The following is a 27,218-nucleotide window of genomic DNA, read 5'->3' as shown; positions in this document are numbered from 1 at the left end:
TTGACTTTGGTGTTCGGGGGAATTCTCTTTCCTTAGCTTTGGGAGAATAACAAGCAGCTTAGTGAAAAGTAAATCGGAGTTTAGTAAATCACAGCGGCTCTCTTTGGATCTGGTGGTTGTTCGGTGGTTTGTGGTTCTTCCTGGCTTGGACCCTGGTTGTGGAGGGAAGGATTTAGGTTAGACATGAGGAAGCATGGGATCCAGCTCTTTAGGACTTGGAAGGGGTCACTGAGGCAGGTTGGAGGAGTTTCTCCCTGCAGGCCTGCAGATATCAGAGAGGCCCTCAGATAGTGGGGTGCCTGGGCTGGGGGAGGAGAGTAAACTGCAACCCCCACCCCCGGCTCTCCTCACATCCCCTTTCACTGAAGAGGATGTTCTGAGAAATGCTGTTGTGTGTGGAGATGACCATGTGCTCTTCCCTCACTCCTCACCCTTCCCTACCTGTTTGGAGCCAAAGATCTGGTGGGGGGGGGCGGGTAAGGGGAGGCTGAATACAGGGGTTGAGGAGAGAGGTGGGAAGGAGAGGGAAGGATAAAATGAGAGGCTCCCTGGGAGTGGGTGGGCTCACTGGCTTAGACCTGCAGCCTTCCTGGTGATTTCATCTGGGGAGGGATATATCCCCTTCCACCAACCCCCAAACGTCTGAGGTGTGAGCTAATTTAGATTTGGGGGGTGGTCTGAGGACTCAGCCTCCCCCTATCTGGTCCCCCTTCCTTAAGATGGAGACAGCCCTGTGGGGTCTGGAAGGATGGCCTCGGCTCCCCCTGCTGCCCCGCCCCCAGCCTCTGCTCTTGATGGCTCCTTTCACTCAGAATATTTTTACTTTTCCCTTGTTCCTGTTACAGGATCAAAGGAAGGAGGGGAGGCTAAAAGAGGCGGTGGTTTGCCCAGCTCTTTGGAGATGTTCGGAAAAGGCAGACCTGGCAGGACTGAGGGATGGCGTGGGACCCGCTGTAGGCTGGGGCGGAGCCCAGGCCTGGTAGAGCGAAGCCTGTGAGCGGTCTGACCAGCTTGGGGCAGGGCCTGGGGCCTGGGCTCTTGATTCCAATCCTGCAAGTATTGGCTTTTCTGCTCACCGAGGCCTCTTCCTCCATGTAGCCTCTGCCTCTCCCCATTGGGTGCGCGCGCGCAAGTGTGTGTCTGTGGTATGTTTGTATCTGTGTGGTACATGTGTGTGGGGTGTGTGTGTGAATGGTGCATATGTGTTGTGTAGTAGGTGTGGGGGGTGTGCGTGCATATGGTGTGTGTAGTGCGTGTATGTTTCTGTATGGTGTGTGGTGTGTATGTGGCTCGTGTCTGTGTGGTATATGTGTGTGCAGTGTGTGTCTGTATGGAATGTGGTGTGTGTGTGTGCATATTGTCTGTGTGGTATGTGTGTGGTGCGTGTGTATATGGTGTATGTGGTGTGTGGTGTATTTGTGTCTGTGTGGTATATGTGTGTGTAGCATGTTTGTGACTACGTGGTCTGTGTGTGTGGTGTGTGTGTATGTTGTGCATGTGTGTGGTGGTATGTGTTGTGTGCTGTTTTATTTGTGTGGGGGGTGTGGTATGTTTGTGACTATGTGGTGTGTGTGTGTATGGTGTGTGTGCTGTATGTGTGTGCGGTGTGTGTGTGTGCAGTGCGTGTGTGGTATGTAGTATGTTTGTGTCTATGTAGGGTGTGTGTTTACAGTGGGTGTGTGGTGTGCGGTGTGTGTGTCCGTGTGGTGTGTGTACACGTACCTCTGTGCGCACGTTGCTCGGCCTAGAGGGGCTCAGGTTTCCAGGAGAAGCCAGCGCTGAGCCCTCACGAAGAGTCTGGAAGCCTGAGCAGGGCCCGACTGTCAGGGCTGCTGCTCGTCGCTCCCCCCCCCGCATCTGCCCTGCTGCGGCCTTGGCACGGCCTGTCGTGATGCCAACAATCCCTCCATGTCTAATCCAGGCCGACCAAGCCCGGACTGCAGGCTGTTCGAGAGAGACTCTGGGCCGGCGCAGGGGGGCGGAGGTCACCGTGTGAGAGTCCGAGCGTCCGCCTCCTCCTCACTGCGGAAGGGATGAGACCACCAGCCAGCCCCTGGGGGTGGGGGTGCCACCTGACAGCGGGAGCCAAGCGCTTAGTATGGTGCCCGGCACAGCGCGGTACATTCTCACTGCTCCGCGCACGCTCCCTACAGCCTTTGGACAAGACGGCGCTTCATGGTGCAGGCTGACCCACCCGTGGGACGCACGCAGGCCAGAAGGGGACTCCTGCCCATCCCTGTCACAACTGAGAATGCCCTGCAGGGGCAGTATGGCCCCCAGACCGTGTCCTCCTCCAACCCTCTGTCTTAGAGATTTGGGAACCAAGGACTCTCCAGGGGGTGGCAGGGTGGGCGCAGGACTGGGGGTGTTGTCCCGGGCTCCTCCAGTTGCTCCTGTCTCGACTGTCTGGTCCTAGCATCAGCGGCGAGTCCCCCGCAGCCCCTCACTCCCCGCAGCCGGGGAGGGGGGGGAAGCCATCTGATGAGATGACAGTTCCATCCAGGGGTAGCCGCCCCCTCCCGGCATCTGAACAGCTCTTATCTCGCATTCCTCCAAGCACTGATCCCCCCCCACCCCACCCCCTGTGCTAGGTCACTGGCTCCTGGCTTTCTGGGGGATGGTGGGATTAGGAAGCTTTCCTGCAGGCTGACCCCGGTCTCTCCAGGTCTCTCCCCGAGTCTTGCCCCATCTTGGCTTGCCCTGTGACTTTGGAAGGGTTATGGGATGCCTCCAGGCTTCCGGTTCCCCTGCAGAATGGGATGCAGGGGAATTAGTAGCTGTGTTCTTGGCCTCTGAGGAGCTAACGGGTGAGGGAGCATTTTGATGAGAGGTCAGAGGTGAGGTGAGGGTTCAGAAGGCGCTTGCTAGAGAAGCCCAGGAGTTGAGGCTGAACTCTGGGGTGCTGTACCCTCCTCCCTCTCCCTTCCCCAGAACAGAGCAGTCAGGGCCTCTGTGGGGGGGATTACAAGTGGGGGACATGTGGCTCTGAGACCCCTGCTTGACCTGGATGTGGGGACCACATCTCTAGGAAAACCTCCCAATCCAAAAGCAAACCCTTCTTCTAAATGGCTAGGGAAACTGACGTGTAGAATGGGCACGTGGCTTGCAGATCTTCATTTGACAAGCCCATCGGGAGGGGGGCCTGGGAGTCAGCCCCCCAGCCAATCCCTGACTCAGCTTCTAGCTCTTCTCCCTGTTGCCGTCTAAGTTGAGAGGAGGGAGGTTGCTGGCTTTGAGTGGGAGGCTGGGGCAAGGGAAGGAACCCCAGGGGAAATTAGCCCAAATTAGCAGTGAGAATGAGGAAGAGCTGGTGTTCTCTCCTCTACCCTTGCAGATAAATATTTAATCACAACAACAATAATAATGACAATGATCCTAATAATGTGCAGTAGCTCGGGCCGTAACCTGAGCCCCACTCTCAGAGGGAGGAAGTGGGGGAGAGAGGAGGAGCAGTGGAGAAATTGAGAGATAAAGACCATGAGAAAGATGGCGGGGAGGGAGGCCAAGCAGATGAAAAGGAGTCTTGCCTTCTTGAGCTTGGAGCTCCTGGGGTTACCCTCTGCTCCAGGGTGGCTGGGCAGCTGGGGTGGAAATATGAAGTTTGCATGCCTGATTCAGGAGGAGGGTCCTGAACCCGGAGAGCCCCAGCTTCTCCCTGGCATTCAGAGTGAGCAGCTCCCAGCCTGGTTTCTTCTGCAGGGGGCCTTGCTGGCTTTCCTTATCCCTGAGTCCCCAAGGACCCTAAGTGTCTCTGATTCCCGAGCTGGCAGCTGGGGAGCTGAGTTCTGTGTGGTGTTTTGCTTCTCACTACCTGCGTGACTTGGGCAAAATGTTCTCCTGCTCTGGGTCTCAGTTTCCTCATCTCTAAAATGGGGTCGGACCCTGTGGAACTGGTTTCTTGCTACTCTTTCATGGGGGTGAGTGTTGAGGAAGACCCATCTTCCTCACAAGTCAGTTCCAGGCTGTTCCCGGGGAGTGTGCTCTCTGACATCCAGATTTCTGATGGCAGTGTACAGGCCTTGTGAAATCTTCAAACATGACCTAATTTCTGCCTCAGGCTCTCCCACTTGAACCAAAGTTGAGCAGCAGCTGGGAGAAAACCAAGTTCAGATTTGTGGAGCCTGTGGCGATAACCTCCAGCATCTCCTTCTCTCAGGCTCCTGAGGAGAGATCAGAATAGCTAATGTCTTCTTTGGGCTTCTGTTTGATTCTCTCTCTCTCTCTCTCTCTCTCTCTCCCTTCTAAGGTTGGTAGGAGGAGAGCATTGGAGCTGTTTTCTCCTTGATGCCAAGATACGTCAAGCTAGGAGCATTCTTTTTTCACACTCATCCGTCAAGAGCAGGCCTGCAGGACGTGGGGACCAAGACTAGAGCTTTGCTGCTCCCTGGCCACTCCTGGCTGCCTGGGGGCATGGCTCGTGTGGGCAACTGAGCACTGCCTGAGTGGCGAGGAGCACCAGCATGGGTTACCCCGTTGGCCGCCCTCAGCCACCCCGCTGCTGAAGCTGCCGTGGAGAGACTTGTGGGGGCTGTCCCACCCATGCTCACCCAGGCTGTGGGGCCAGGGGCCTGCCAAGGCTAGGAGTGGGGCCTGCCGTTCATGGGTCTCTAGGGATTTCCGAGATGCCTGGGAAGACAGGCTGGGGCTGGTGGTGGGCCCGGCTGCCTCTTTGCCTGCTCCTTAGCCTTTATGGCCCCTGGGTGCCTTCCTCCTTGGGGAAGCCGAAGGGCCACCCCCACATGAATTCCATCCGCATAGATGGGGACATCACACTGGGAGGCCTGTTCCCAGTGCACGGCCGGGGCTCGGAGGGCAAGGCCTGCGGAGAACTTAAGAAGGAGAAAGGCATCCACCGGCTGGAGGCCATGCTCTTTGCCCTGGATCGCATCAACAATGACCCGGACCTGCTGCCCAACATCACGCTGGGCGCCCGCATTCTGGACACCTGCTCGAGGGACACCCATGCCCTCGAGCAGTCGCTGACCTTTGTGCAGGCGCTCATCGAGAAGGATGGCACGGAGGTCCGCTGTGGCAGTGGCGGCCCACCCATCATCACCAAACCTGAACGTGTGGTGGGCGTCATCGGTGCTTCGGGGAGCTCAGTCTCCATCATGGTGGCCAACATCCTTCGCCTCTTCAAGGTTAGTGCCTGACTGGTTGGCCCCAAATGTGGGCTTCCACCGACAGCCCCAGCCCTCCACACCCAGGGTGCCGGGCCTGGCTAAGTTTCTTCCTCCTCTTCCCTCCTGGACTCTGAGGGAGATTGTTACCCCCCTCCCCCAGCAGTATCTGAGAATTTGGGGGGCAGTCCTGTGGTCAGAGCTTAGGTTCAGCGGAGTGAGGGTGTCTGGGAGGGACCCAGCTCTGTGGTGCTGACCGTGGTGCTGACGCAGCCCGGCGCTCCTTGATCAACTCAGCTTCTCTGTGGGGAATTCTGAACCAAGAGAGGAAAAGGAAGTGCTGGCGAACAACAGAAGGGAGGAGGAGATAGGTGGACAGATATGTAAAAAGACAGACAGATGGATGTGTAGAAATATAGGTAGAAAGGGAAACAGAGTCAAAGAGATAGATAGGTAGAATGGAAATCTGAATGTTGGAGATTGCCAGAGAGATTAAAGCAAGACTTTTGTTTTGACGTTGTTTTCAAATAATTGCGATTCCCAAGAAAGATATGTTTTTCTTCTAGTAGTTGAGAAAGCCCAGTGTGGCCCTCCCACTCCACCCCAGGATTATGGTTATAAAACGTGTCTTGATTTTTTGGCTGGGACATTGGGCTACAGCACCTGCACAGAATGGGCGAGGACGGGGACAGGGCCTGGCAGGAGCAGGCCATCTCTGTTGCTATTGCTCCCCACCTGGAACCAAGCTTCCCTTGCTCATTTTCTTCCTTCTGCCCTTCTCCTTGCACACCTTTCTCCCTTTCCTTCTGGAATCCTTCCCTGCCCCCTCCTAGCTACCTCCCTTCCTCTCTTCCTGGGGCAAGAGCTGCTGATTTGCAATTCAATTGGAGCCAAGTGCTTCGCTAAGCTGCTAAAACAACTGAAAGCTACCGGGTAGAGAGAAAAACATTACAAGCATTTTACCAATAATTATGAGCCGCTCTTCTCTTGGAGCCTGCCTTGTTTGCTCTGTGTGTTTGTGTGTGCATGTGCTTGTGTGTGCATGTGTGTGTGTTTGTGTGTGTGTATAAGGGGTGGGGGGGGAGTGGGGGGGAGAGAGAGAGAGAGAGGGAGAATATGCTGGAGGAGGAGGAAGGAATGCGCAGAGGAAGCCGCTGGGTCCCTCCTTCACCCTGGTGTCAGGTTCTCAGCCTCTCGAGGTGACCCCTTCCCTCCACAAAGTCTCCAGAGTTAGGCACAGTGGGCTGAGAAAGCCTGTCTGGGCCCATGCAGAATGGGAATTGCTGAGGCTGGAACTCTGTCACCTGGAGCCTTTCTAGAGCCCATTTGCCCAGTCCCATGATACACAGTACGTGGGGGCATTCCTAGGGGCCTGGGTAGAAGTGGGGATGAATGGTGTAGAAGGCTACCATGTTGGGCAGGGGGGTGGGAGTGGGTGGGAAAGACAGGGAGCTGGAGTTGTCCTGTCACAGCGTGGGGTGGGGGTTGGAACTTTGAGGGGTCATGTGCCATGTGGTCCTCACCTATTCTTCCTGGAGCGTTCGTTTTACTTGACGATCCAGATGGAAACACTATCTTAATTTTCAAGCAAATGGATGCATTATGAAGAATGCCAAATTAAGATGAAACAGAAAGCTTGAAGGAAACTTTGTCCTTGCAGCAGACAATTGGAACAACACCTCGGGGGCTGTGCTGCCAGAGGTCATTCCTCATAGATGGCTTGGGAATGGGTAGCCTGGTCCAGCTCTCCCACCTGCCCTGTCTTGCACTGAGGAGTGGAGAGCCAGAGTGGAGGAGGAAGCAGGGCTCAGCTGCCCAAGCCAGGGCCTGGAGGTGGCTCAGGCTAGCTGAGTCATCGGTTCAGCCTGCTTGCCCCAGGCCTGAGAGGTGAGGCCACCTGGGGCCATCAGCAGAGGGGACGGATGAGCCCCAGACTCCTTGTCAGTTCATCTGGGTGGGGCCTAGACCCCCTTCCCGCCTTGGAGAAGGCCAGACTACAGGTGGGGCTGCTGCAGTTTCCTTATTGGAGCTTTTTATTAAATACTTTTGGTGACTCTGGGTGTTTCAGATGACAGCCTGATGGCGCCCTTGTGGCTGTGATCAGTGAGTGCCCCCCCCCCCCCCCCCCGCCATCTCCCAGGGGCGAGCTAGTGCCTACTTCATAGGGACACGGAGAAGCTCAAAGCAGTGGAGAGGTGTCACGACAAAGGGTAAAGGCTCCAAGAATGGTATCTGTGAGTGTTAGGACTCACGTGTTCTTGGAAACATGGATATTTTGGGGTGAGGCATCCAGTGACCCCACACGGGAGGGCACTGTGACTTCTGTGCTAGTCCCTGTCTGGTTGGAGAAGGGTCTCTGGTGGGGTGAAGGTGGCTTACCAGCCTAGGGGCTCCCAGGTGTTCCCTTTTCTCTGTCCATCTGGTCACTTAGGAGCATGGCCGAGTCCTCAGTTTCATCTGTGTGTCCTCAGATTGCAGAGAGGTGAGTGGGTTGGGGCAGGAGTCAGGAGTCTCCCTGGCTGCACAGAAAGCGAGATGGGACTGGGAGGTAGAGGCCTGGGGAGGAGAGAAGGAATGAGGGGCAGGGGGACATGCTGGAAAGGGAGGGGCAGGGCAGGGGAGATGGGAAGAGAGCCAGAGGGAGCCAGTCGTCTGTGGTCTGCGTTCCCTGGGTTCCTTTCAACAACGTTAATGTTCTAGGCTGGCGACAAGAGGACTCCTCATTAATTAACCTGATAGAAATGAGAGGCTGGGTGAGAAACTTAAAAGCCATTTACAGAGGCAAAAAGGTTGAACTTTGGTGGTCGGGGGGTCGGGAGCGGGGTCCCCTGGCTGGAGAGCATGAGGCAGGGGAGCCCAGGCCGGGGTAGCTGCTGTGTCCAATGTCTCTTTCAAAGGGCACCGCTGCGGCCCCAGCCCCGCTCTGCCAAGGCCAGTAAGTGGGGCCTGCTGGGAACTTCCACCAGAGGTTCCCTGATCATAGCTCCCCTTCCTCCAAGAGATGAGTTTCCTGTGCGTGGCTCAGCGAGGAGCTCTGGGCTTGGGGGCACTGGAGGTGATTTCCTCCCTGGCAAAAGCTAACGGGGTGCAGCCAGGATCAGGGTGTGAGCCAGACTCAAAACTGGTAGCTCTGGGAGGGGCCAACTCCCCAACCTACGGGTGTGGAATCTGAGCCCCGATTCAGTGACAGGGCAGGGCTGAAAGTCAGGTCCCCAGCTCCCAGGCCTGACTCCTTCCAGAATGCCTGTCCAAATAAACTGGGGTGGAAGTGGGACCCAGGCCTTCACAGGGACCAGAAGCCCTGACTCTGGGAAGTCGCGATCTGACTTGACAGCTTGTGTCCCTTATTTCCTGTTCCCATCCTCTTCCTTCACCCTCATTTTGGCTCTCTCTTCCTGGGACGGGGAATATCAATGATTGTAAAGAATACCTTTTGGAAGAGATCCTAAAGGCCGAGGATGTGGCCTGCGCAAGGCTATGTTGGGACAGCCCAGCTTCTGGAGCCAGTTAGGTCTGGGTTTGAATCTTCTTTCCACCAGAGCTCCTCACCTCCGTTCACCCTTTAGGTCATTTATACCACAGTGTGAATGAGCCAATAGGATCTTTTCCTGAGAGCAGCCGTTGTTGGGGGGAGAAAGAATATATCAAGTGCCTTAGAAGGAAGCAGTTTTCAAATCCCAGACTTGTAAGAGCTAGAAGGATCCAGAAATCATTGCATTGAGTCCCTCATTCATTTGCAACAGACAGAAAAGCTGAGGCTTGAAGAAAAGGGGGGTGGCTATCCAGCATGGTGGTTAAGAATTTGGATGCAGGGGCCAGACAGTCTTTGCCGCCATGGCTAATGTTTTTGCCTGTTCGTGCCTCTGTTTCCTCACATGTAACATGGGGATGAGAAAGGTGTTATAGGCCAGGTGAGAGAATTAAGAGTTAATGTCCAGAGCAGGCCTAGCACGGTGCCTGGCACACAGTCAGCCCGCAGGAAATGTCACTGCACAGCTTGTCGCGGGGCTTGAAATCAGCATGAGAGACTCCAGTGATGTGGAAGAGGCTGGAGCGGGTGGGCAGTGACAGACGGTGACCTTTGAGACTGATCCTGGAGAGGCCCCACCATCTGCTGGGCCTCTCGTGTCCTCCTGCCGACCGAGCAGCCAATCTAACTTTCAGATAACGAGCTATGTCTCCCTGACACATGGTGGGGCATGGGAGGAAGGAGTGGGGTGCAGTGGAGGGAGGGCAGAGGGGGTGGAGGGGACAACGGTGAGCGGGGGAGAGGGGGAGATGGGCAGGTGCCCCAGTTTCCTAGGAGAGGCTGGGCCAGGGCACTGGTGAGCCATGTTACCCCTTCTGTGCACCCGCCCCCCCCCAGCCTGGCCATGTGATTCTCTTGACCCACGTGGGGCTGTCAGTGCTGTAAAGGTTTGTGGCTTGCTTCTGGAGAAAGCTGCCTGCCTGGTGCTTGGCTCATTCTGCTCCTCAGCGCCTGGCCCAGGACTCTGGGGAAACCATTGTGGCTTAGATAACACAAGATGTTCTGTTGAGGATGTGGCTTTGTGTCTTTGAAGTGTTTTCACTGCACAACCAGGAGGAACTTTCGAGAGAGTCCATCCACCCTCCCACAGCTTGCCCCTCTCCCTTGAAGACAGCTTCATCTTTACAGCGCCCAGGCCAAAAAACGTGGTGACAGTTTTGACCACCCTTTTTCTATTGTCAGCAAACCCTACAGGCTTTCCTTTCAGAACGTGTCCTGGACGTGACACCGCTCACCCTTCCCACCCCTGGGGTTTCCCCCTCAGACCATTGCAGGAAACTTCTCTTCGTCTCCCTGCTTCCAAACAGACCTCTCCACAGCCAAACCTTTGCTCAGGGGCCACAGGGATCTTTCTAAGAGCTAGATCAAATCTACTAACCCTATTAAATATTTCATTATTTTTAGATTAAAACGCAAACTCCCAAACCCCTGCCTGTCTGAGAGGCTCTATGCTACCTGGTGCCCTGATCACATCTTTTGTCTTTCCTGGGTATGCTCTACACACTCATACCATTTTCCTTATGGTCCTTGACGACACTATTTTCCCCCACCACAGGGCCTTTGCACCTGCTGTTTTCTCTATGTGGAATGTTCTCCCTTGACTCTGTGAGGCTAGATCCTTCTTATTCAACCTTAAGCTTAAATGGACTCTCTTCAGAGAAGCTCCCCTGCCCCACTCTCCAATTATTCTGTCTTGTTTTCCTGTCTTTCCCTTTATGGCTCTCATCACAGTTTGTACTCTTGTCCAGATTTCCTTGTTTTCCTGTTTGCTCTAGACCAAGGGTTAGCAAACTATAGCTCAAGAGCCAAATCTGGCCCACCACCCATTTTTTGTGACCCATGAGCTAAGAATAGTCTTGGTATTTGAAGTGGTTGAAGAAAAAAAAATCAAAAGAATCATGTCACAACACAGGAAAATCACGTGGGATTCAAATTTCAGTGCCCATAAAGTTTTGTGGGTTATATACCAGGCCCACATTTAGGTATTATCTAGGGCTACTCTTTTGTTTTTTAAAGATTTCATTTTATTTTATTTTTTAAAAGATTTTACTTATTTATTTGACACAGAGAGAGAGTGCACAAACAGAGGGAACAGGAGAGGGAGAAGCAGGCTCCCCGCTGAGCAAGGAGCCTGATGCGGGGCTTGATCCCAGGACCCAGGGATCATGACCTGAGCTGAAGGCAGATGCCCAAGTGACTGAGCCACCCAGGTGCCCCCAAAGATTTTATTTTTTAAGTAATCTCTACTTCTAAGTAATCTCAATGTGGGGCTGGAACTCACGACCCCGAGATCGAGAGTCATGCGTTCTACCACCTGAACGGACCGGGTGTCCGGCTGCTCTTGAGCTGCCGTCTGGGAACCCAGTAGATGAGACAGAGGACAGCAGCTGACCCTGCGAGACTCTCAGCAGCACCCGCAGGACCCCCACTTGGTGCCAAGCCCATAGTAGGGCTCTTGGGAATCTTGGCTGAATGGACTCATGGAGAGTGAGGCATCCCCTGTCCCCATGTCCCCCCAAACTCTGGGATATCAGCAGGGGTGCCATGGTCTGCAGAGCCCTGCATAAGCCCCTAGTTGTGGGATGCCTGTAGCTGGGCCCGTCTTACTGTTGGGTCAAGCCAATGCCCACCAGTGCCCACCACTTTGGTGACCCCAGGGCCCCTTGGATGTATTTCCACCCCCAAACATGTCCAGCTCCTTCCTGACCTATAGAATTCCTTTCACCTAAAGCTTTGTTCCCCGTTGGAGGGTATCTAACCCTGTTCCATTTGAGGCTGTTATGAGAGATTTGTCCCAACAAAGCTTCCTTAATAAATATTTGGGGGTGAAGAAGGGACCCTCCAGAGGATGTTTCTGACATGGAGTCATCACAACATGCCAGGGGTCGTCCTGATCTTCACAGCAAGCCTCGGGGCACAGTTGTTATCCCCGTTGTACGGTTGTATGAATGGAGAACAGAGGCCCAGAGAAGCTAAGCAACTCGCCCCAGGTTACACAGCTGGTGTGGTGGGGCCCGAATACAAACCCAGGCGGTTTGGCCCTGAATCAAAATGGGTATTTTGCCACTCTGCGCTCCTACCTCTTGGCCATCAGATAGACTTGGCTTGAGACCTGGCCTGATGCTCACTGCGTGGCCTTTCTGAGCCTCAGTTTACTCATGGGCAGCTGGTATTCACCTGGCAGAGGTGCTAATGTGTACAAAGCCCTTAGCAGGTGCTTAAGGGACACTCGTGTTACTGCAAGGGTTTTGATAGATGTTAGTGTTTGTGAGGTGCTGGGCCACAGGAGGGGTGGGGGAGTGGAGCGGTGTGGACAGTGGGGCTTGCTGAGGGCGACTATCCGGGGCTGTAGTCCTCAGGTGGGGAGCACATAGCCCTTGCGTTCACCGCGTGCCTCTTTCCTCCCAGCACCGGGTGTCCCTCAGTGGTGAGAGTCCGGGAAGGGGGACCTCAGGACATAAGGGTCAGGCCGGAGCCTGCGCAAAGAGGGGAGGGAGGTGGGGGGAGAAGACACGTGGCTCTGGGGAGCAGCTGCAGCCCCAAGGAGGAGGCTCAGAGCCCCCCCCCCACTCCTCTGCCCATTCTCTCTGTGCCCTCTGAGCTCTCTCCAAACCACCTGGACGTTGCCCATGGCGGAGGGGGACCCCCGCCATACAGTCAGATACTGGGGAGACAGTGGCGGAAGGACGGCGGGTAGGGCTGCTGGGGTGGAGGTTGTGTGGCTTCAGTGGTTCTCGAGCCTGGCTGCTCATCACAGTCACCTGCGAGTTTACTAGAGCATTTGAGTCCTCAGCCCCCGGGGGGCTGATGAGACCTGAAGGCCGGGTCTGTGTTTGGACACTTGCAGGGAGGCCTGGTTGGTCACCAGACGCAGGTGCTGTGAGTGGCCTAGTATCCCCCTCCTGCCTGGCTTCCCCCCGGGGGGGGGGGCACCCTGCCCACTCTGCAGCCCTCACAAGCCTGCAGCCTCCCAGGTGCCCCCGGGCTTGCAGACCTGCTCTGAATACAGGAAGTTTGGGGGTGGAAGCTGGGATGCGGCAAACAGGCTCCTTATTGTGAAACTAAAAGGAGGGAGTGGGGCCTCTGGGGCAACTTCTCAGAAATGCCCTGGAGGGAGGCCTGGGGGCTCCTGGAGTCCAGCTAGAAGCTGACCGGGCCCCTGGGTGAGGTGTGGGGCTTTGCGGAGGGGCTGAGGTGGGACTGAGCCTGGAGAGGCTCAAGTTCGTGACTGCTGGCATCTGGCTCTCCTGTCTGGACCTCGGCTTGTCCATCTGTAAAAATTAACTCACTCACACGCTCATTCGCCCCCTGACTCCGTATTGGACATCTCCTCTGTGCCCAGCACTGCTAGAACAGGATTCTCCATCTGGCCGGACACTGGAATCACCTGGGGAGTTTTAAAAAAATCTTAGGACCTGAGCCTCACCCCAGGAATTCAGATTAATTGGTCTGAGATGGGGCTTGGGTTCCTCAGGTGAAGAACTATTGCTCTAAGCAACTTTATAAAGCAGGAAAAAAAATGGAGTAAGGCCTTGCCCTGGTGGGCTTCCATGTTTGACGGGAAGGCAGGCAGTGAACAGGTAAAACAGGTAAATATCTCATGGGGAGGGGCAGGTCCCACAGAACAAAGCAGGGAAGTCACTAGAGAGGCAAGGGAGAGGGGGGCCAGTTTAGATGGCATGGTTGGGGGTGGCTTTCCTGAGGAGGGGACATTTGTACATAAGCTCAAATAGAGTAAGGGGGGTCACCCTATGGATATCTGGAGGAGGAGTGTTCTAGGTAGAGGGAACGGCAAGTACAAAGGCCCTGTGGTGGGACTTTGCCTGCTTATTGACCTAGGAACTCAAGAGGGAGGACTAAGATAGCCCCGGGGGCAGGGAGAGGGGGACAAAGGGGGCTTCAAAACCCACATCCTGATCCTTATTGCTGCAAAGGGTCTTGTAGGAGTGGGGTCAGTAGGAGTCTGATGACACTTGGGCAATCACTGGGCCTCTTAGGACCTCAGTTTCCCTACTTGTAAAAAAGGCAAGTGGTTCCTGCACTGTCCTCTGGAGCCTCAGAGGGGATGGGGGAGGAGCTATAAGGGCAGAGTCTGAGTGAGAGGCTCATTCTTTCCATTGGCTCCCATCCTGCTGGCCTCCTCCCACCCATGCCCCCACTGCCCCTTTTCCACCCCACCCCCCACCCTGGCTGAAGAAGGGGAGCTGGAGACAGGAGCAAGGCAGGGCCAGCCAGACCGGGAGCCCCAGGAGGCAGTAGGGTGCCGTGGTGAAGACATGGGCTCCAGTGTCAGATGGTCTGGTTTCAAACCCCTGCTCTGCCATTTATTGCCTGGGGGGGCACCTCTCTTTGCCTCAGTTTCCTTGTCTGCGAAATGCCAGGAACCCATGTCACAGGGCACTGGGAGGATTACATGAAGGCATGGCCAGGGCTCGGGGCGGCACGTAGCATGCCGGCTGTAGATGGCCGCTGAGTGCCTGAGTGTGGGGGGCAGCCCGGGCGCTCACTGGCCTTGGAGGCAGCCGCATGGTAGGTAGCTCAGATCTTGGCCCCAGATCATTCCGCCTCTCTGGACCTTGCTCGTCTTATCTGTGAAATGGGCAGAATCACATGTACCTTTCAGGGTGAGGATGTGGAATAATGCAGTGAGGAGCTGGTGGTTGGTGGGTGCACAGTAGGGCTCGGGAATGTTAGTCCTCATCTGTTGCTGACTGAGCATTCAAGGGGGGTTCAAGGGGGAGGGGGTGTGGTCTGAGCCATGCAGGCTGGGGAGCTGGGCGGATCGCTGACTCCTGGTAGAGGGATGACTGGTGAGTGTCCCCAGTGTGATGGTCCTGGGGCTCTCTTGACTCTCACTGCGAGGTGTGGGGGGGTGCTGGGGCGATCTCTGGCTCCCCACTCAGGGGAGGGCTGTGGGTCATCTTACCACTGAGGCCTCCCATAGCTCAGGGACCTGCGTTCTGGGTCTGGGTCTGCTGCCAACTCCCTGAGTGACCTTGGGTGGAAGGAGGGCATTGGATCAGGCAGACTGACCCCACTCCTCTACCCCGTGGCCTCTCCTGCAGAAGGAGCGCTGAGCTTACTCCCCAGTGGTCAGGACGCACCGGATTGCCATGGCCCCGGGGCCTTTCTGGTCGTCTCTCCAGTGGAGTCCTGCCTGCCTTGACCCTGCCTGTTCTCTGAGCCTGTGTGCTGCTTTCCAAAACCTGCCTCGGGGATTTGCCAGGCCCTGCGCTCCTCCTGGAATGCCCCTCTTGATGTCTGATGCGCAGAGTCAGACTCCTTCAAACGCTGACTCAAAATCCAACCTCTTCAAGGGCAGAGGTGATCCTGGGGCACGTGGGGTCCTTCATGTGGCTCTTATGGGTCTCCCTGAAGTCCATAGGCTTGTCCAGGGCAGGATCGGGCTGGACCCTTCTTGGTCTTCCTCTTCCCCCCACCCCTGGTGCCAGGCCCTGTCAGTGCTGGGGAGTCCTGAGGGAGCTGAGTCTGCAGCAGGGGCGGGACCCACGCTGTCTGAGGGGTTACACTTGGTACCTCCCCCTGCCCAACCCTGAATGAGCTGTGTGTGCTTTTCAGTTTTCTCCCAATTTATTAAACTAGCATTTTTATGACCCAGACATGTTGGAAATGAAAAGAAGGCAAATTCTACTTTATATTCCAATTGACCTTTACGCTTGCCACTTGGCTCAGGGGCCCGGGCTGGGGCGAGGTGATGAGATGCAGGCTCCAGCCTCCGGGCTCTGGGACTGCGGGGGAGAGTGGTACCCCAGAGCTGTGTTGGAGGCAGGGAAGCAGGGCCAGCCTTAGTTCCCAGCCCCTGCTTCATCCTGTGGGACTCTGTGGTTTTCTCTGCTTCCCTCTCCTATTCTCCCCACATCTCTCTCCTTCCTGGCCCTTACACCCTCTCTGGCTCTGCCTGGGTCTCTCTCTGGATCATGTGGGGGCCTCATCCACGGTTAAGGCCAAGAGGTAGGAGTGGCCCCCAAGCTCACCTGGTCCTGGACACGTGTGCCCCAGTCTCACGGACACTCTGGCCACCTGCCTGCCTCACTCCTTGATTATAGCCATCCCATCTCAGGACTGAGTGCTCCCTGGTGGGCACCTGACCCTTCCAGGCCCCCCTTCCCGACTCAGATTGTCCCTCCGACCCCAGTGTAGCTCCAGAAAATTCCCCTTGATTGAAAACGTGGCCTGGCCGTGGGCAGCTGCTGCCCCAGGCTCTGCTCTTCTGGCCTGTGGGGTGACGTGGGCCGGCTCTGCGCGCGGCCCAGGGTGTGGGGAGGTCGGGTCAGTCGCCGGGATGTGACGCTGGTTCAAAAAGGGCAAATCCTGGCTCTGCCACTCCTGGCTGTGTGACCTTGGGCAGGTCCCGTAACTTCTTCGAGCCCGTTTCCAGATCTGTAAAATGGGGAGGACAGATGTGAGCGTGAAATGAGACAAGGCAGTGCCCAGCGCCATGCCCAGCGCGTAGCAGGCGCTCAGGAAACAGGAACTGTGGGCACGCGAGCTCACGCGTGAGAGGGAGGCTGGATTCTTCTTCCTGTCCCCTTCTTTCATTCCCTCACTCCCAGACATGAGTCCTCCCCTAGGCTTTAGTTTTTCCTGGGCTCCACTGAGAGGTGTCCTGGGATGACGCCGGAGGCAGGCAGCCAGGTGCCGTGAAGGTGGGACCAGGCCTGGCTGCCCGCTCTCCAGCCGTCCGCAGGGGCCTAGGAGGAATTTAAAACTCCTTAAGGCTGAAATACCCTGAGGAGCCCGCTGAGCACCACCCCCATGCTGGGCAGGAGCAGCGAGGGGCCCTAATGGTCCTCTGGTGTCTCTGGCCAGGGCTGCGGGGTAGGGAGACAGCACTTACCTCATTCTCCATCCCCCCCCCTTGGGGGCTGTGGTTTTGGGGGAGGCCCGGCAGTGTTAACCTCGGTCAGGGTCAGGACCGTGGGTGTTTGTGTTCTGTGCAGCTGTCTCCCACCCTCTGAGTTCATCCTGAGAGCTGTCAGGGGATCCAGTGTGCTCCCCCACCCCCGTGCCAGAGCAGTAGGCAGAGGGCAAGGCCGGACCCCTAGGAAGGAATTTGGGTGGAAATTCGCCCCAGGGGAGACATTTGAGGGTTAGAACTGGCCCCCACCCCCGTGTGTGTGTGTGTGTGTGTGTGTGTGTGTGTGTGTGTGTGGCGTGGCTTCCAGGATCGGGTCTGTTCTGAGGGGAGATGGGGGACGTGGGGTGCACACAGCTTTCACAGAGGAGCCTTTTATCAAAAATGAGTGGCATCTCCCATGTGGGTCTGACAGGAAAGGGGTTCTGTCTCTCACAAGGCGTCATGAATTTTATTACCCCCAAATATCAAGCTTATGGAGAATTACAGAGCCTAATAAACTGCCCCGTACCCACCACCTGGCTTGGTCAAATATTGATGGTTTGCTCTAATAGTATCAGCATCTGTTTTCATTTTAAGAACGAAAACATCGCAAGTGTCATCAGAGGCCCTGTGTTTGCCCCTTGTGCCCCTCCTCCGCTTTGTCCTCGGAGGCAGCCACTGTCCTGTCCTGTATCTGTGATTTCTTTTTTATTTATTAATTTTTTTATTTTTTAAGATTTTATTTATTTGACAGAGACAGAGAGAGAGCGCACAAGCAAGGTCAGCTGCAGGCAGAGGGAGAAGCAGGCTCCCTGCTGAGCAAGGAGCCTGATGTGGGGCTCCATCCCAGGACCCCGGGATCATGACCTGAGTTGACGGCGGATGCTTAACTGACTGAGCCACCCAGGCGTCCCCTGTATGGATTGTTTCTAAGTCTTTTAATTACTGTGCACTTAAAAATAGTTTCATTTTGCATATTTCACGCTCGTTGAAAATGGGATCGTCTTGTACGTCCTGCGGCTTGCTGTGTTTGCTCGGTATCACGTTGCTCCTTGGCGGCCCCGTTCCCTGTCTTGGCCGTGTAGTTCCCTGCTGGAACAGCGCCCCGTGCATTTACTTGTTCATTTGCTGTGGGCACCTGGGCAAGTTCCCTGATCTTCCTGGTTTCACCAACGGTGCTGCACGACCGTCCTTGCCAGTGTGTCTTTGTGTTCTTGGGAGAGTTTCTTGTGGGTTGTGCCCAGGAGTGGAATTGCGGACTTGGGAATAAGCTTCCTGAGCTTTCCCAGAGGCTGCTAGGTGGCCCTCTACATTGTATGCCGGGGCGCTGGTTTCCAAAACTGCCTCCGCACTGGAACGTCCTGGGGCTTGTTAAAATACAAGTTTTCATAGCTGCCTGGGCCTACACAGCCCTGCTAAGGAGACTCTCAGGTTGTGAAGTCTTATTTCATCAAGCTCCTGGGGGCTTTGTGGACCTGCATTTGGAGGTGCCTCGCCTGGGTCTGCCGTTCACTTGCTGTGTAACTTTGGGTGAGTTGCTGGGTCTCTCTGAGCCTGGGTATCCTCCTCTATAAAATGGGGATAACAATAAATGGTGAGGACTCGTTCAAGTTTGGCCCTTGCCTCCCCTGGGATCAGCTCTATGCTTTTGAGGCCTGTGATGTGCCCAGGGTCGCCACAGCCTGACTCGGCTCTCGTGTCACCAGGGGAGGGGGAAGGTTGTACCTCCTTGACTCCATCTGTGAAGCCAGGCTTGGAGTCATTGTTTTACTCAACAAACATGACGGACCTCTGCTTCGTGCAGACCATGCTTTAGAACCCAGGCTCAAGGGTTCTAGGGTCAAGGCTATGGGTCAGGCTCCTGACTTCGGGAATCAAATGGTCAGTAATTTCATGACAGTGAGGTGAAGACTTTCATTGGGGTGGATGAGGAGCCCTTCGCCAGCCTGTAGGGCGTGTCAAGGAAGGCTTCCTGTAGGAGGGCAACTAACTTGATAGCCAGGATACAGTGAGCTGGGTGAGGGGCTGTGCTGGCCAGCAGGGGAGGGCCTTCCAGGCGGAGGCACCCAGGAGTCCAAAAGCCTGGTGGTGAGAGGGAGAGCCTGGTGCTTGTGTGGGGGTCGGCTGTCTCGCTTTGGGCCCTGCTGAGGCTTGGGGTGACATGGTAGGACTCGGGGCCTGACACAGGCGCCGACCTTCTGGCCGTGGTCGCTGCTGACTGAGGCCTCAGGTTGCAGCTGGAAGGGGCTTTATGGGAAGCCTGAAGTGTGAGGAAATGTTAAGTGCCTTCTAAGTACTTTGATTATTTTAAATTGCTTAAGTGGTTTCTAAGATGGTCCTAAGTATCCTGGGGACACAGACACAAAATCAATTAGGAAAGTACAACAAGCCTCAACGAAGGGAGGGCAGCCCCCTCCCCTGCCTGCCCTCCCCCATGCCCACCTAGGCCTGGCCCCGGCCCTGACCAGTCGGCCTGGACCAGGACCCCTCCTCTCACCTCCAGCGTCAGGCGGGGGAACCCCCAACCTCTGTGCTGGGCCCTCCTGGCCTGGAGTCCTGGCTTCTCTCTCAAGCATTTTGAGAGGTGAGGGGAGAGGAAGGGGTGTGGGGAGGGGTAGGGGTGGGAGGCAGAGAGAGGGGTTGTATGTGGAGGGGCCTGAGAGGGTCTCCTTTAAAGATGCTTCTATCTCCTGAATGTGCCTTTTATCCAGGGGCCCTGGAGCCCCCTGGCCTATAGTAATATTTTTGAAGTGCATAATACATTCCCATGGCCATTGAAAGGAACCAAAGGACATACCCCAGCCCCATCACGGAGGCAGCCACTGCTTCCTTCCAAAGAGGGCTCGGGGCTGGACTGGGGGCTACCATGTTGCACACTCTGGGGGTGCCATTCACTAGTGGATCGGGGGAATGCATGCACACCTATGTTCTCCCCCACTGTTTTCACACCACCGCAGCACCTGCTTGCTGACCTTGGGGATTGTCCGTTGCATGGCCACACAGTACTCCCTGCTTCCGGTCTCCCCGCGACCGACACTAGGTGGTTCCCAACCTTGCCCGTTTGTGAACAGAGCAGTGATGGCTGCCTTGGTGCATTGAACCCCTTTGCACGTCTCCGTAGGGTGAATTCCTACAGAATGCCAGGTTAAAGGGCCAGTGTATTTGTAATCTCTTGGCCTCCTGCCAGCCAGGGATGAGGCCCAGACTCCCTTGGGCCGGGTCTCCAATCTGCTGGCAGCTGGGTGGGGCTGGGAGGAGGCCCCATGGCCGATGCTGACCTGGCCTCTGGGCAGCCTTGTGTACCAGATCATGGGGAGCAGGGACCCCAGTCCTTAGCTCAGGAGCTGCCCAGAGGAGTGAGTGAGCCCCTCCCTCACTGTGAGTCTGTGTGGGGTCGGGGTGGGGGCAGGGGCAGGGGCAGCCCCAGGGCTCTGGGCAGGTCTGGCAGGAGCAGGAGCTGGGCCCCTGGGCCTCTATCCCACACGTGCTCTGGGAAGGTGCTGAGAACTGGTGGGGGTGGGGGTGACCATCGCTGGCCTGGCTCTGCTCGCTGCCTGCCCATCCCCCCCCCCCCCGTTGTTCAGGTGCAACGACTCCTAGCAAAGCCGCTTTCATGCCCACACTCTGCTGTCTTTGGACTTCGCGGCTGCCTTGTGTATCCGTGTAACAGATGCAGCTCGGAGGGGTGGTGACTCCTTGGGTCCTGCAGCGGCTCGGGGCTGGAGTTCGGCTGGTCCTTTGCCTCCCTGGCTCCTCAAGGAGCACTCCTGTCCCAGGCCCGCACATTCTGCTCATCCCTCCATCCGCACCTTGGTTTAGACGCTTCTGTCTGCTGGGAGGGCCCGCCTTCTGTTCTAAGCAGCCTTGGGCCCTTGACAAAATCGCTCAGACTGTCTGCCTCTCCATTTTCTCATCTGCACGATGCATCCAGACCCAGTTTCACTGAATACTTTCCGAGGGTGGTGAGGCAGGAGCTTTCCCACTTCTGCCCAGAGGGCCTCAAAACTCTTCTTTTTGGGGGGCTTGAAACTGTTCTTGTTTTCTCTGTAAATTTTCCGGGTTATACTTTCCCTGAAGCATCATGGGATCCGCTGCCCGCTTTCTCTACCCCAAGGTACACAGGGAGACGCAAGGAAGGCCTTGTCACCTGGAGCACACTGTACATATTTATTATATTAATTTTGCATAATTCACCAAACTCTCTTTGAAAGAGACGCGGCTTCCCTTACTGAAAACCCTCTTTATGCTTCCCCATTCTTCACGTCTAGCTTCAAACCTCCTCCTCCCCCGGGACCCTTCCCACCTACACCAGTCCTCACCTGGACGGGCTCCAACTTCCCCTAGTCCGTGTGGGCCCCTGAGCTTTCCTTCCCTCTAGCCTCCCCGCCGAGAGAGACCCTGAGGTCAAAGACTGTGTCACCTATCTCTTTTGTGGGTCTCCACAGAATCTTGAGGATGAGTCAAAAAATACATTTTTTAAAGATTTTATTTATTTGTCAGAGAGAGAGCGAGCACGCAAGCACAAGCAGGGGGAGCAGGAGAGGGAGAAGCAGGCTCCCTGCTGAGCAAGGAGCCCGATGAGGGACTCGATCCCAGGACCCTGGGATCATGACCTGAGCTGAAGGCAGATGCTTAACAGACTGAGCCACCTAGGCGTTCCGAGTTGAAAAATATTTTTGATAGAAAGATGTCAATGTGGAAAGAAAAAAATCTCTGTTCCTAAAAGAAATCGGGCACAGAGCTGGCTGGAATTGAGGCAGCAAGTACTTGCTTTGACAATGAACTTTTCCCTATTTCGTGAGCGATCAAATGAGTGGGTTTTGCTCCAATTTGTGCAGTGGTCTTTGGCAATGTTGAAGGAGGAACTGGCTTTTTCTTTATTTAATCAGAAATACTCTGTTTTCTGTACAGCTTGAGAATCAGCTTGTAAGTGTGGTCCATGATTTTGGGACCTTTCAGGCACCTGCTGTAGGCAGCTTCCGAGAATTTCTCAGAAACCCCGGTAGGGCCTTAGGGCCTGGTGAAAAACAGGAATAGAGGAGACGGGTCACTCCCACCACGGACAGTGTACGATCTTTCACAGTTACTTCTTGGTCATTCCACGTGACCGACGTCCTACAGAGTGGTCAGGACAGATGCCCTACTTTACATGAAGAAACGGAGGCTCGTAGAAGTTAATGTGTGAAGGCCACCTAGCTAGTCAGAATCAGAGTTGGGCTTAGAACCGGGGTCCTAGATTCCCAGCCCTGTGCTTGCCCCCTGCACACTCTTGAATGTCATGGGCAAGATCTTTGAGGCCTCCAGCTCCTAGCGCAGGAGTCCGTGGGTGGTGTCGAAGGTGGTTTGTAGGCTGGCGTCATGTTGGTCTTCCCTCTGCCCTGTGGAGCACAGGACACTCAGCCCTGGGTCCCTATGTGTGAGTGTGGCCTGATGGCCCCTGACTCCTTCCTGTTGGTGCTGTTACAAAAGCCAACACGTTCATTGCAGATTTGGAAGAAAACAGCAGAGCATAAAGAAGCAAATGAAAATTGCCCACTCATCCCGCCATCCAGAGTGACAAACTTGAAGCGTGTGTGTATTTCCTTCTAGCCTTTCTTGTGTATAATTTATGAAGTTGAGACCATAACATCTCTGTGGTTCTGTAGCCAGCTTTTGCCCACCAGACTACTGTTGGGAGCGTTTTCCACCATCCTTAAATAGTCTTTGAAACATGGTGTGTAATGGCTACGTAATCCCCCATCAGGGACCCTGTCGTGTTTAATGTGCCACATCTCACTGGCGGCTGGCGGCGGTGGTTTCTGGGCTACTCCCTCAGCCGTGTCTGTACCTTTCCAGTGGGCGTGCTCTCTATGAGGCGATGGGGCGGTGAAGTCTTGGGTGCTGGGTGGTGGGAAGCAGGAGGTGGGAGGGTCCTACCTAATTGGACTGGTTATCCTGGGAGAGACAGGTGCTCAGGTGAGCTCCCTGAGAGGGCGGATGGGAAGGTGGACATGGCAGGTGGAGCGTGGGAGGCAGAGCCAGGTGTCCTCAGTGATGTCGTGGGCGTGGGACACAGGGGCCTGGAGAGACATGCTCAGCTCAACTACAGGCCTGGGGCTCAGAGATTGTGACTCCCACTTTATTCCCGCTCAGGACGAAAGCTCCCCAAAGCCCCAGAAATAAAGCTCAGGGATTCTAATCCAGGGTGGTGGCCAAGGGAGGGGGTGGGCAGGGGGCCAGGCTGGCAGGGAGGGGAAGTGCCCTCACCCGTATGTACCATTTGCTGTGGACAGGTGGGATGTGTGGCAGGGGATGCCTGGAGAAGGAGGTAGAAGCCCCTGGGCTTCCAGGGTGGCTTTACCTCAGCCGCCTCTCTGGCCGCCCTCCACCCCAGTCCTTCCCTCTGGCCTCTGCCACTTCTACTTTGGTTCCCCTGCCCCACTCCCTAAACTTCCCAAGGTCTGGTCTGCTGGCTTCTGCTTCCGCTCTTCCCTCAGTCCCTGAAGAATGCTCTGTCCACCTTCTCTTTCCTTTACGTTAAAAGAAAATTGAAGTCTAACTTATATACAGTAAAGTACACACATGCATGTACCTGTATGAACATCAAGACAGAGAACATCTTCAGTACCCTAGAATGTTCCCTTGAGCCTCTCCTAGTCAATAGCCTTGCTTCCCCAAGGCTAATCACTAGCCCAACTTCTAACAGCATAGATTATTTGCATCTGGCTTTGAGGTTCACATAAACAGAATCACACAGTGTGAGTCTGTCTGGCTTCTTTCACTAACATTGTCTGGGAGATTCATCCATGGGGTTGGTGTTGTTCTTTTTCCTTGCTCCGTACTATTCCGTTGTGTGATTGCTTAGTTTATAATTTTTTTACCCATTCTGCTTCTGCTGGATGTCTGGTCTGAATGCAGTGATTGGCTATTACGAATAAAGCTATTCTGAGTATTTGTATACACGTCTTTTAGTGGACGTGTATACATTTCATATATATATATATATATATATATGAACACGCACGTGTACATGTGTGCACACGCGGAATGGCTGGCTCATCAGCTACATGAATGATTAGCTTAAGAAGGCACTGCCAAGAGGGGCCTGGGTGGCTCAGTCAGTTAAGCGTCTGCCTTCAGCTCAGGTCATGATCTTGGGGTCCTGGGATCGAGCCCCTCATTTGGCTCCCTGCTCAGCTGGGGGCTTGCTTCTCCCTCTCCCTCTGCCCCCCCCGCCCCGCTTGTGCTCTCTCCTCTCTCTCTCACTCTCAGATAAATAAAATCTTAAAAAAAAAAAAAAAGGCACGGCCAAACATTTCCCCAAAAGGATTATGCCTTCTTGCCACTTTTTTTTTTTTGCTTGGAAATTATACCTGGGCTTCAGGGCCTGTCTCAAATGCTACCTTTCCCATTATCTTGATGGAGAGCCACACTGGTCATTCAGGGGTGAGCTCTACAAGTCAGGCTCGTGTCTCTCTTCCTCACTGCTCTACCTCCTGGCCTGGAACATACGAGGTGCTTACTAACACCGGTGGTTGAATGTATGTGCCTGGCACTGAGTCGGGGTTTCACAAAGGTTATCGAATGTAAGTGACCAGCTGGGGGATCCTACAGGTGAGGAAGTGGCCTTGTCCGGGAAGCAGCAGGGGCCTGCGCAGCGCCTCTCCCCGCAGCCTGCGCTCATTCCACTGTTCTTGGCGGCATGTGTTTGCAATTTCTTGCTCTTTTTCAGCTCGCCCACTTTGATTTCACTCGGCCTCATATTCCAGTCCGGGGGTTGTTGAATTAAATCTCGTGGGTGACCTAGTTAGCTTGTGACCCAGCCAGCTCCTGAAGGATCTGCCAGCTTCTTCTTCGTCGTGAGTCTGTGCCCCAGAATCAGTGATTTTCAGGTTGGGGTACGGGTGGTGAGGCTGCAGAAACCCACTCTTATGAAACGAAAGCCCTCTCCTGGCATGGCCCACATTTGTACCTCACTTGAGCTTTTCCAAGTCCCTCTCCATTGACTGTGACACTCCCTGCGTCACAGCCTGGGCATCGTCATTTGCATTTTCCAACTGAGGAAGACAGAACCCAGGGAGGTGGTGTGATGTGCCTGGAGTTCATCATGGTGGGTGGAGAAGAGCTACCATGCTTCTTGAACTCCTGCCTTCCAGCCACGGGGCTGTAAAGTGTTTCAGGGAGTGCTGGGAGCTGGTGGAGAACCAGAGTAAGGCTCAAACCCAGCCAGGCTTGTCCCAGGGCCGCTTTGGGAAGCCAGAAAGGGCCTTTTAGGTCACTGATTTACTAAATGGTCTTTTCGAGCCTTGAAGGTTTCGCCAGGTGTCTCGGGGCAGCCTTTGGGTTAGAGTTCAGGGCAGCCTCATAGATGAGGGGGCACTGTCCGTGGTTCTGAAACAGGCTGTGGGGAGGCAAGGGAGGGCCGCTGTGTTGGCCTTGGGGGTGCTTATGGCTTCCCAGGGGGTGCTATCCTGCCAGTTTTGGTGGGAGCTGGGCATGTGGCCGGGCAGACGGTGCGGGTGCCTTGATATTTTAATTGAAGCCTGGAGACACGGTTGCTCTCTCTACTGCGCTAACAATGTACGCAATAAATAATTCAGCAGTGGCTGTGTTGTGCCTGCTGTCCTCACCCATGGGGGTGGCCACATTTGTGCTCATACATGCAGGCTGCTGGGTGGGCCAGGAGCTGCTATTATGGGCTGGACCAGAGGCAGTGCATTGCCGTTTTCACAGGGCCCTGGCCACCTCTCAATCCTGGTGAATTGGTTTCCTCTCAGGCATCCCCCAAGGAGAGGTTAGTGGAATGTGGGGCCGGTTGCTCCCATGTGCTGCAATTAAGTGGCACTTAAAGGTCCGTTTGTCCTCAGACCAGCCTGAAATGCCAGCAGACTGGAGGAAAGGCCCCTCTTAATGGGCACTCTCCCTGGACTGTGTTTGAACTGGTTCCATTTGATTCAGCAAATATTTATGGAGCTCCAAGTTTGTGCAAGATACCGGAGCAGGTGGTAGGGATGGGAGAGATTGCCAGAGTGAATAAATCGGTCCTTCCTGGATGGGGAGGGGTGACATACATGTGATTTGTCATAGCTCAAATTGGGGTGTGGGAGGGCTGTGGTGGAGGTGCAGGTAAGGGTCTGTGAGGCCTTGGAGGAGGCAGAAGTCACTTCTGAGAGGGCATGCATGGGGTAGCTGCCTGGAGGAGGTGGTCAGTGTCCTGCAGGCAGAGAGAGAGCCATGACAGTACTCTAAAGGGCAGGTGTATGTAGCTGGAACTTCAGGTATGTCTGGTTGGATACAGTAAAGCTCGTGGCATTGGTAGGGGGGAGTTGGGTGGTGGCTAAGTGGAGAGGGGGTCTGGGGTGGACTGGGGGCTTAGGCCAAGGGTATGGACTTGACCCTGTAGAACAAACAGTGCCCTGGTCAGATTTGAGGGTTAGAAATATTCCTTTGGGTATGGAGTGGAGGGTTGGTTGTAGGCTGAGGCCTGAGTCAGAGGGTGCTTGGGAGCCAATGGAACAATTCTGACTAGAGGTGATGGTGGCCCGAATGATGGCCTTGAGCATTCATTCATTCATTCATTCACCAGTCAAATAGTGAGTCAGATGCTGGGAGCTCGGTTAGGAATACATCAGCGAAGGAAAACACATACATACAGTCCTTGCCCACCCGGAGCTGACCTTCTGGAGGGGAAGAAGGACAGTTAACAAGGTAAGCAATAATTCAGGTGGTGACAGGCATTGGATAGGGTCAGGGGTTTCAAGAGAGTTGAGGAGGGGAAGGACTCTTTTGAACAAGGTACTCAGGGACAGGGTGTTTGAATATAGACCCAGGCAAGTAAGGAAGGGGGACAGGTGGCTGGATGGTGTTTGGGCAGAGGGCACAGCCAGTGCAAAGGCTCTGGGGCAGGAACACTCGTGGTTCATCTGAGGAATAAGCACGCTGTTCAGAGAGGAGGGGAAGGGGTTGGCAGGGCTGGATCAGCAGGGACTCCAGGGTCCCAGGACAGAGTTGAGCTATTCCTTCCAGTTGTCGTGGGCAGCCTTTGGAGGATTTTAAGCAGAGAGTGATGCGATCAGATACCTGGTTTAAATGGTGCTCTCTGGCTGCCCTGGGTAGCCTGGATTTGCAGCATTGTCAGGGATGGCCAGCAGGGAGGAGTTTCTTTGTAATAACCCTCCATCTTCCTCCATCCCTCGCTTCCATTCTTGCCTCCCCTCTTCCTCTCCTCCCCTCCTCCCATGGGGGCAATCAACCCCCAGTCCTTCTCCACAGAAAGCCCCTGAAGGGGCTTCCCAGGGGCCTGGCAACAATTCTGAAGAGCCTGCCCTGCACCCGGCCCTGCACCCCTGGTCCCCGTGCCCCCGCCCACCAGGGCTAGGACCCTCAGCCACAGCCAGAAGCACCTTGCCCACAGTCTGCTCTGAGCCCCAGCGTTTCTCCCCTGTAAAGTGAGCATCAGTGACAAATACCTCCCTCACCTGGTTGATGTGAGGTTTAAATGGGAGAATGTATGTGAAAGCTGTAAATGGCAGGCGATTATTCTTACAATTTTCAAAGCCAGAGGGAAAACCAAAGACAGTGGTGGAGGGGGGACCTTGAGAGTAGTTATTTAGGAACGTGTGACTCTAAGAGGTGGCCTGGCAGAAGCATAAGTGGATGTAAAGGCTGTGAAGAAGAGAAATTCGGGGAGGCAGCTGCCCAACAAACTCAGAGGAAGTCAGGGGTGTGGGGC

General features: G+C 55.1%; 1 protein-coding gene across 2 annotated transcripts in view; it reads left to right on the top strand.

Annotated features, from left to right (window-relative positions):
• Nucleotides 1-4,622: 4,622 nt before the first annotated feature.
• Nucleotides 4,623-27,218, top strand: part of GRM4 (glutamate metabotropic receptor 4) — a 106,800-nt gene continuing 84,204 nt past the window's right edge. For both annotated transcript variants that reach the window (XM_057304879.1, XM_026482680.3), the window contains exon 1: nucleotides 4,623-5,141. In XM_057304879.1, the coding sequence (XP_057160862.1) occupies nucleotides 4,623-5,141 (519 nt within the window). The remainder of the gene's footprint in view (nucleotides 5,142-27,218) is intronic.

Source organism: Ursus arctos, unplaced genomic scaffold (genome assembly GCF_023065955.2).
Source record: "Ursus arctos isolate Adak ecotype North America unplaced genomic scaffold, UrsArc2.0 scaffold_31, whole genome shotgun sequence".
Lineage (NCBI taxonomy): Eukaryota > Metazoa > Chordata > Mammalia > Carnivora > Ursidae > Ursus > Ursus arctos.
This window is presented reverse-complemented; position numbering and strand designations above follow the sequence as displayed.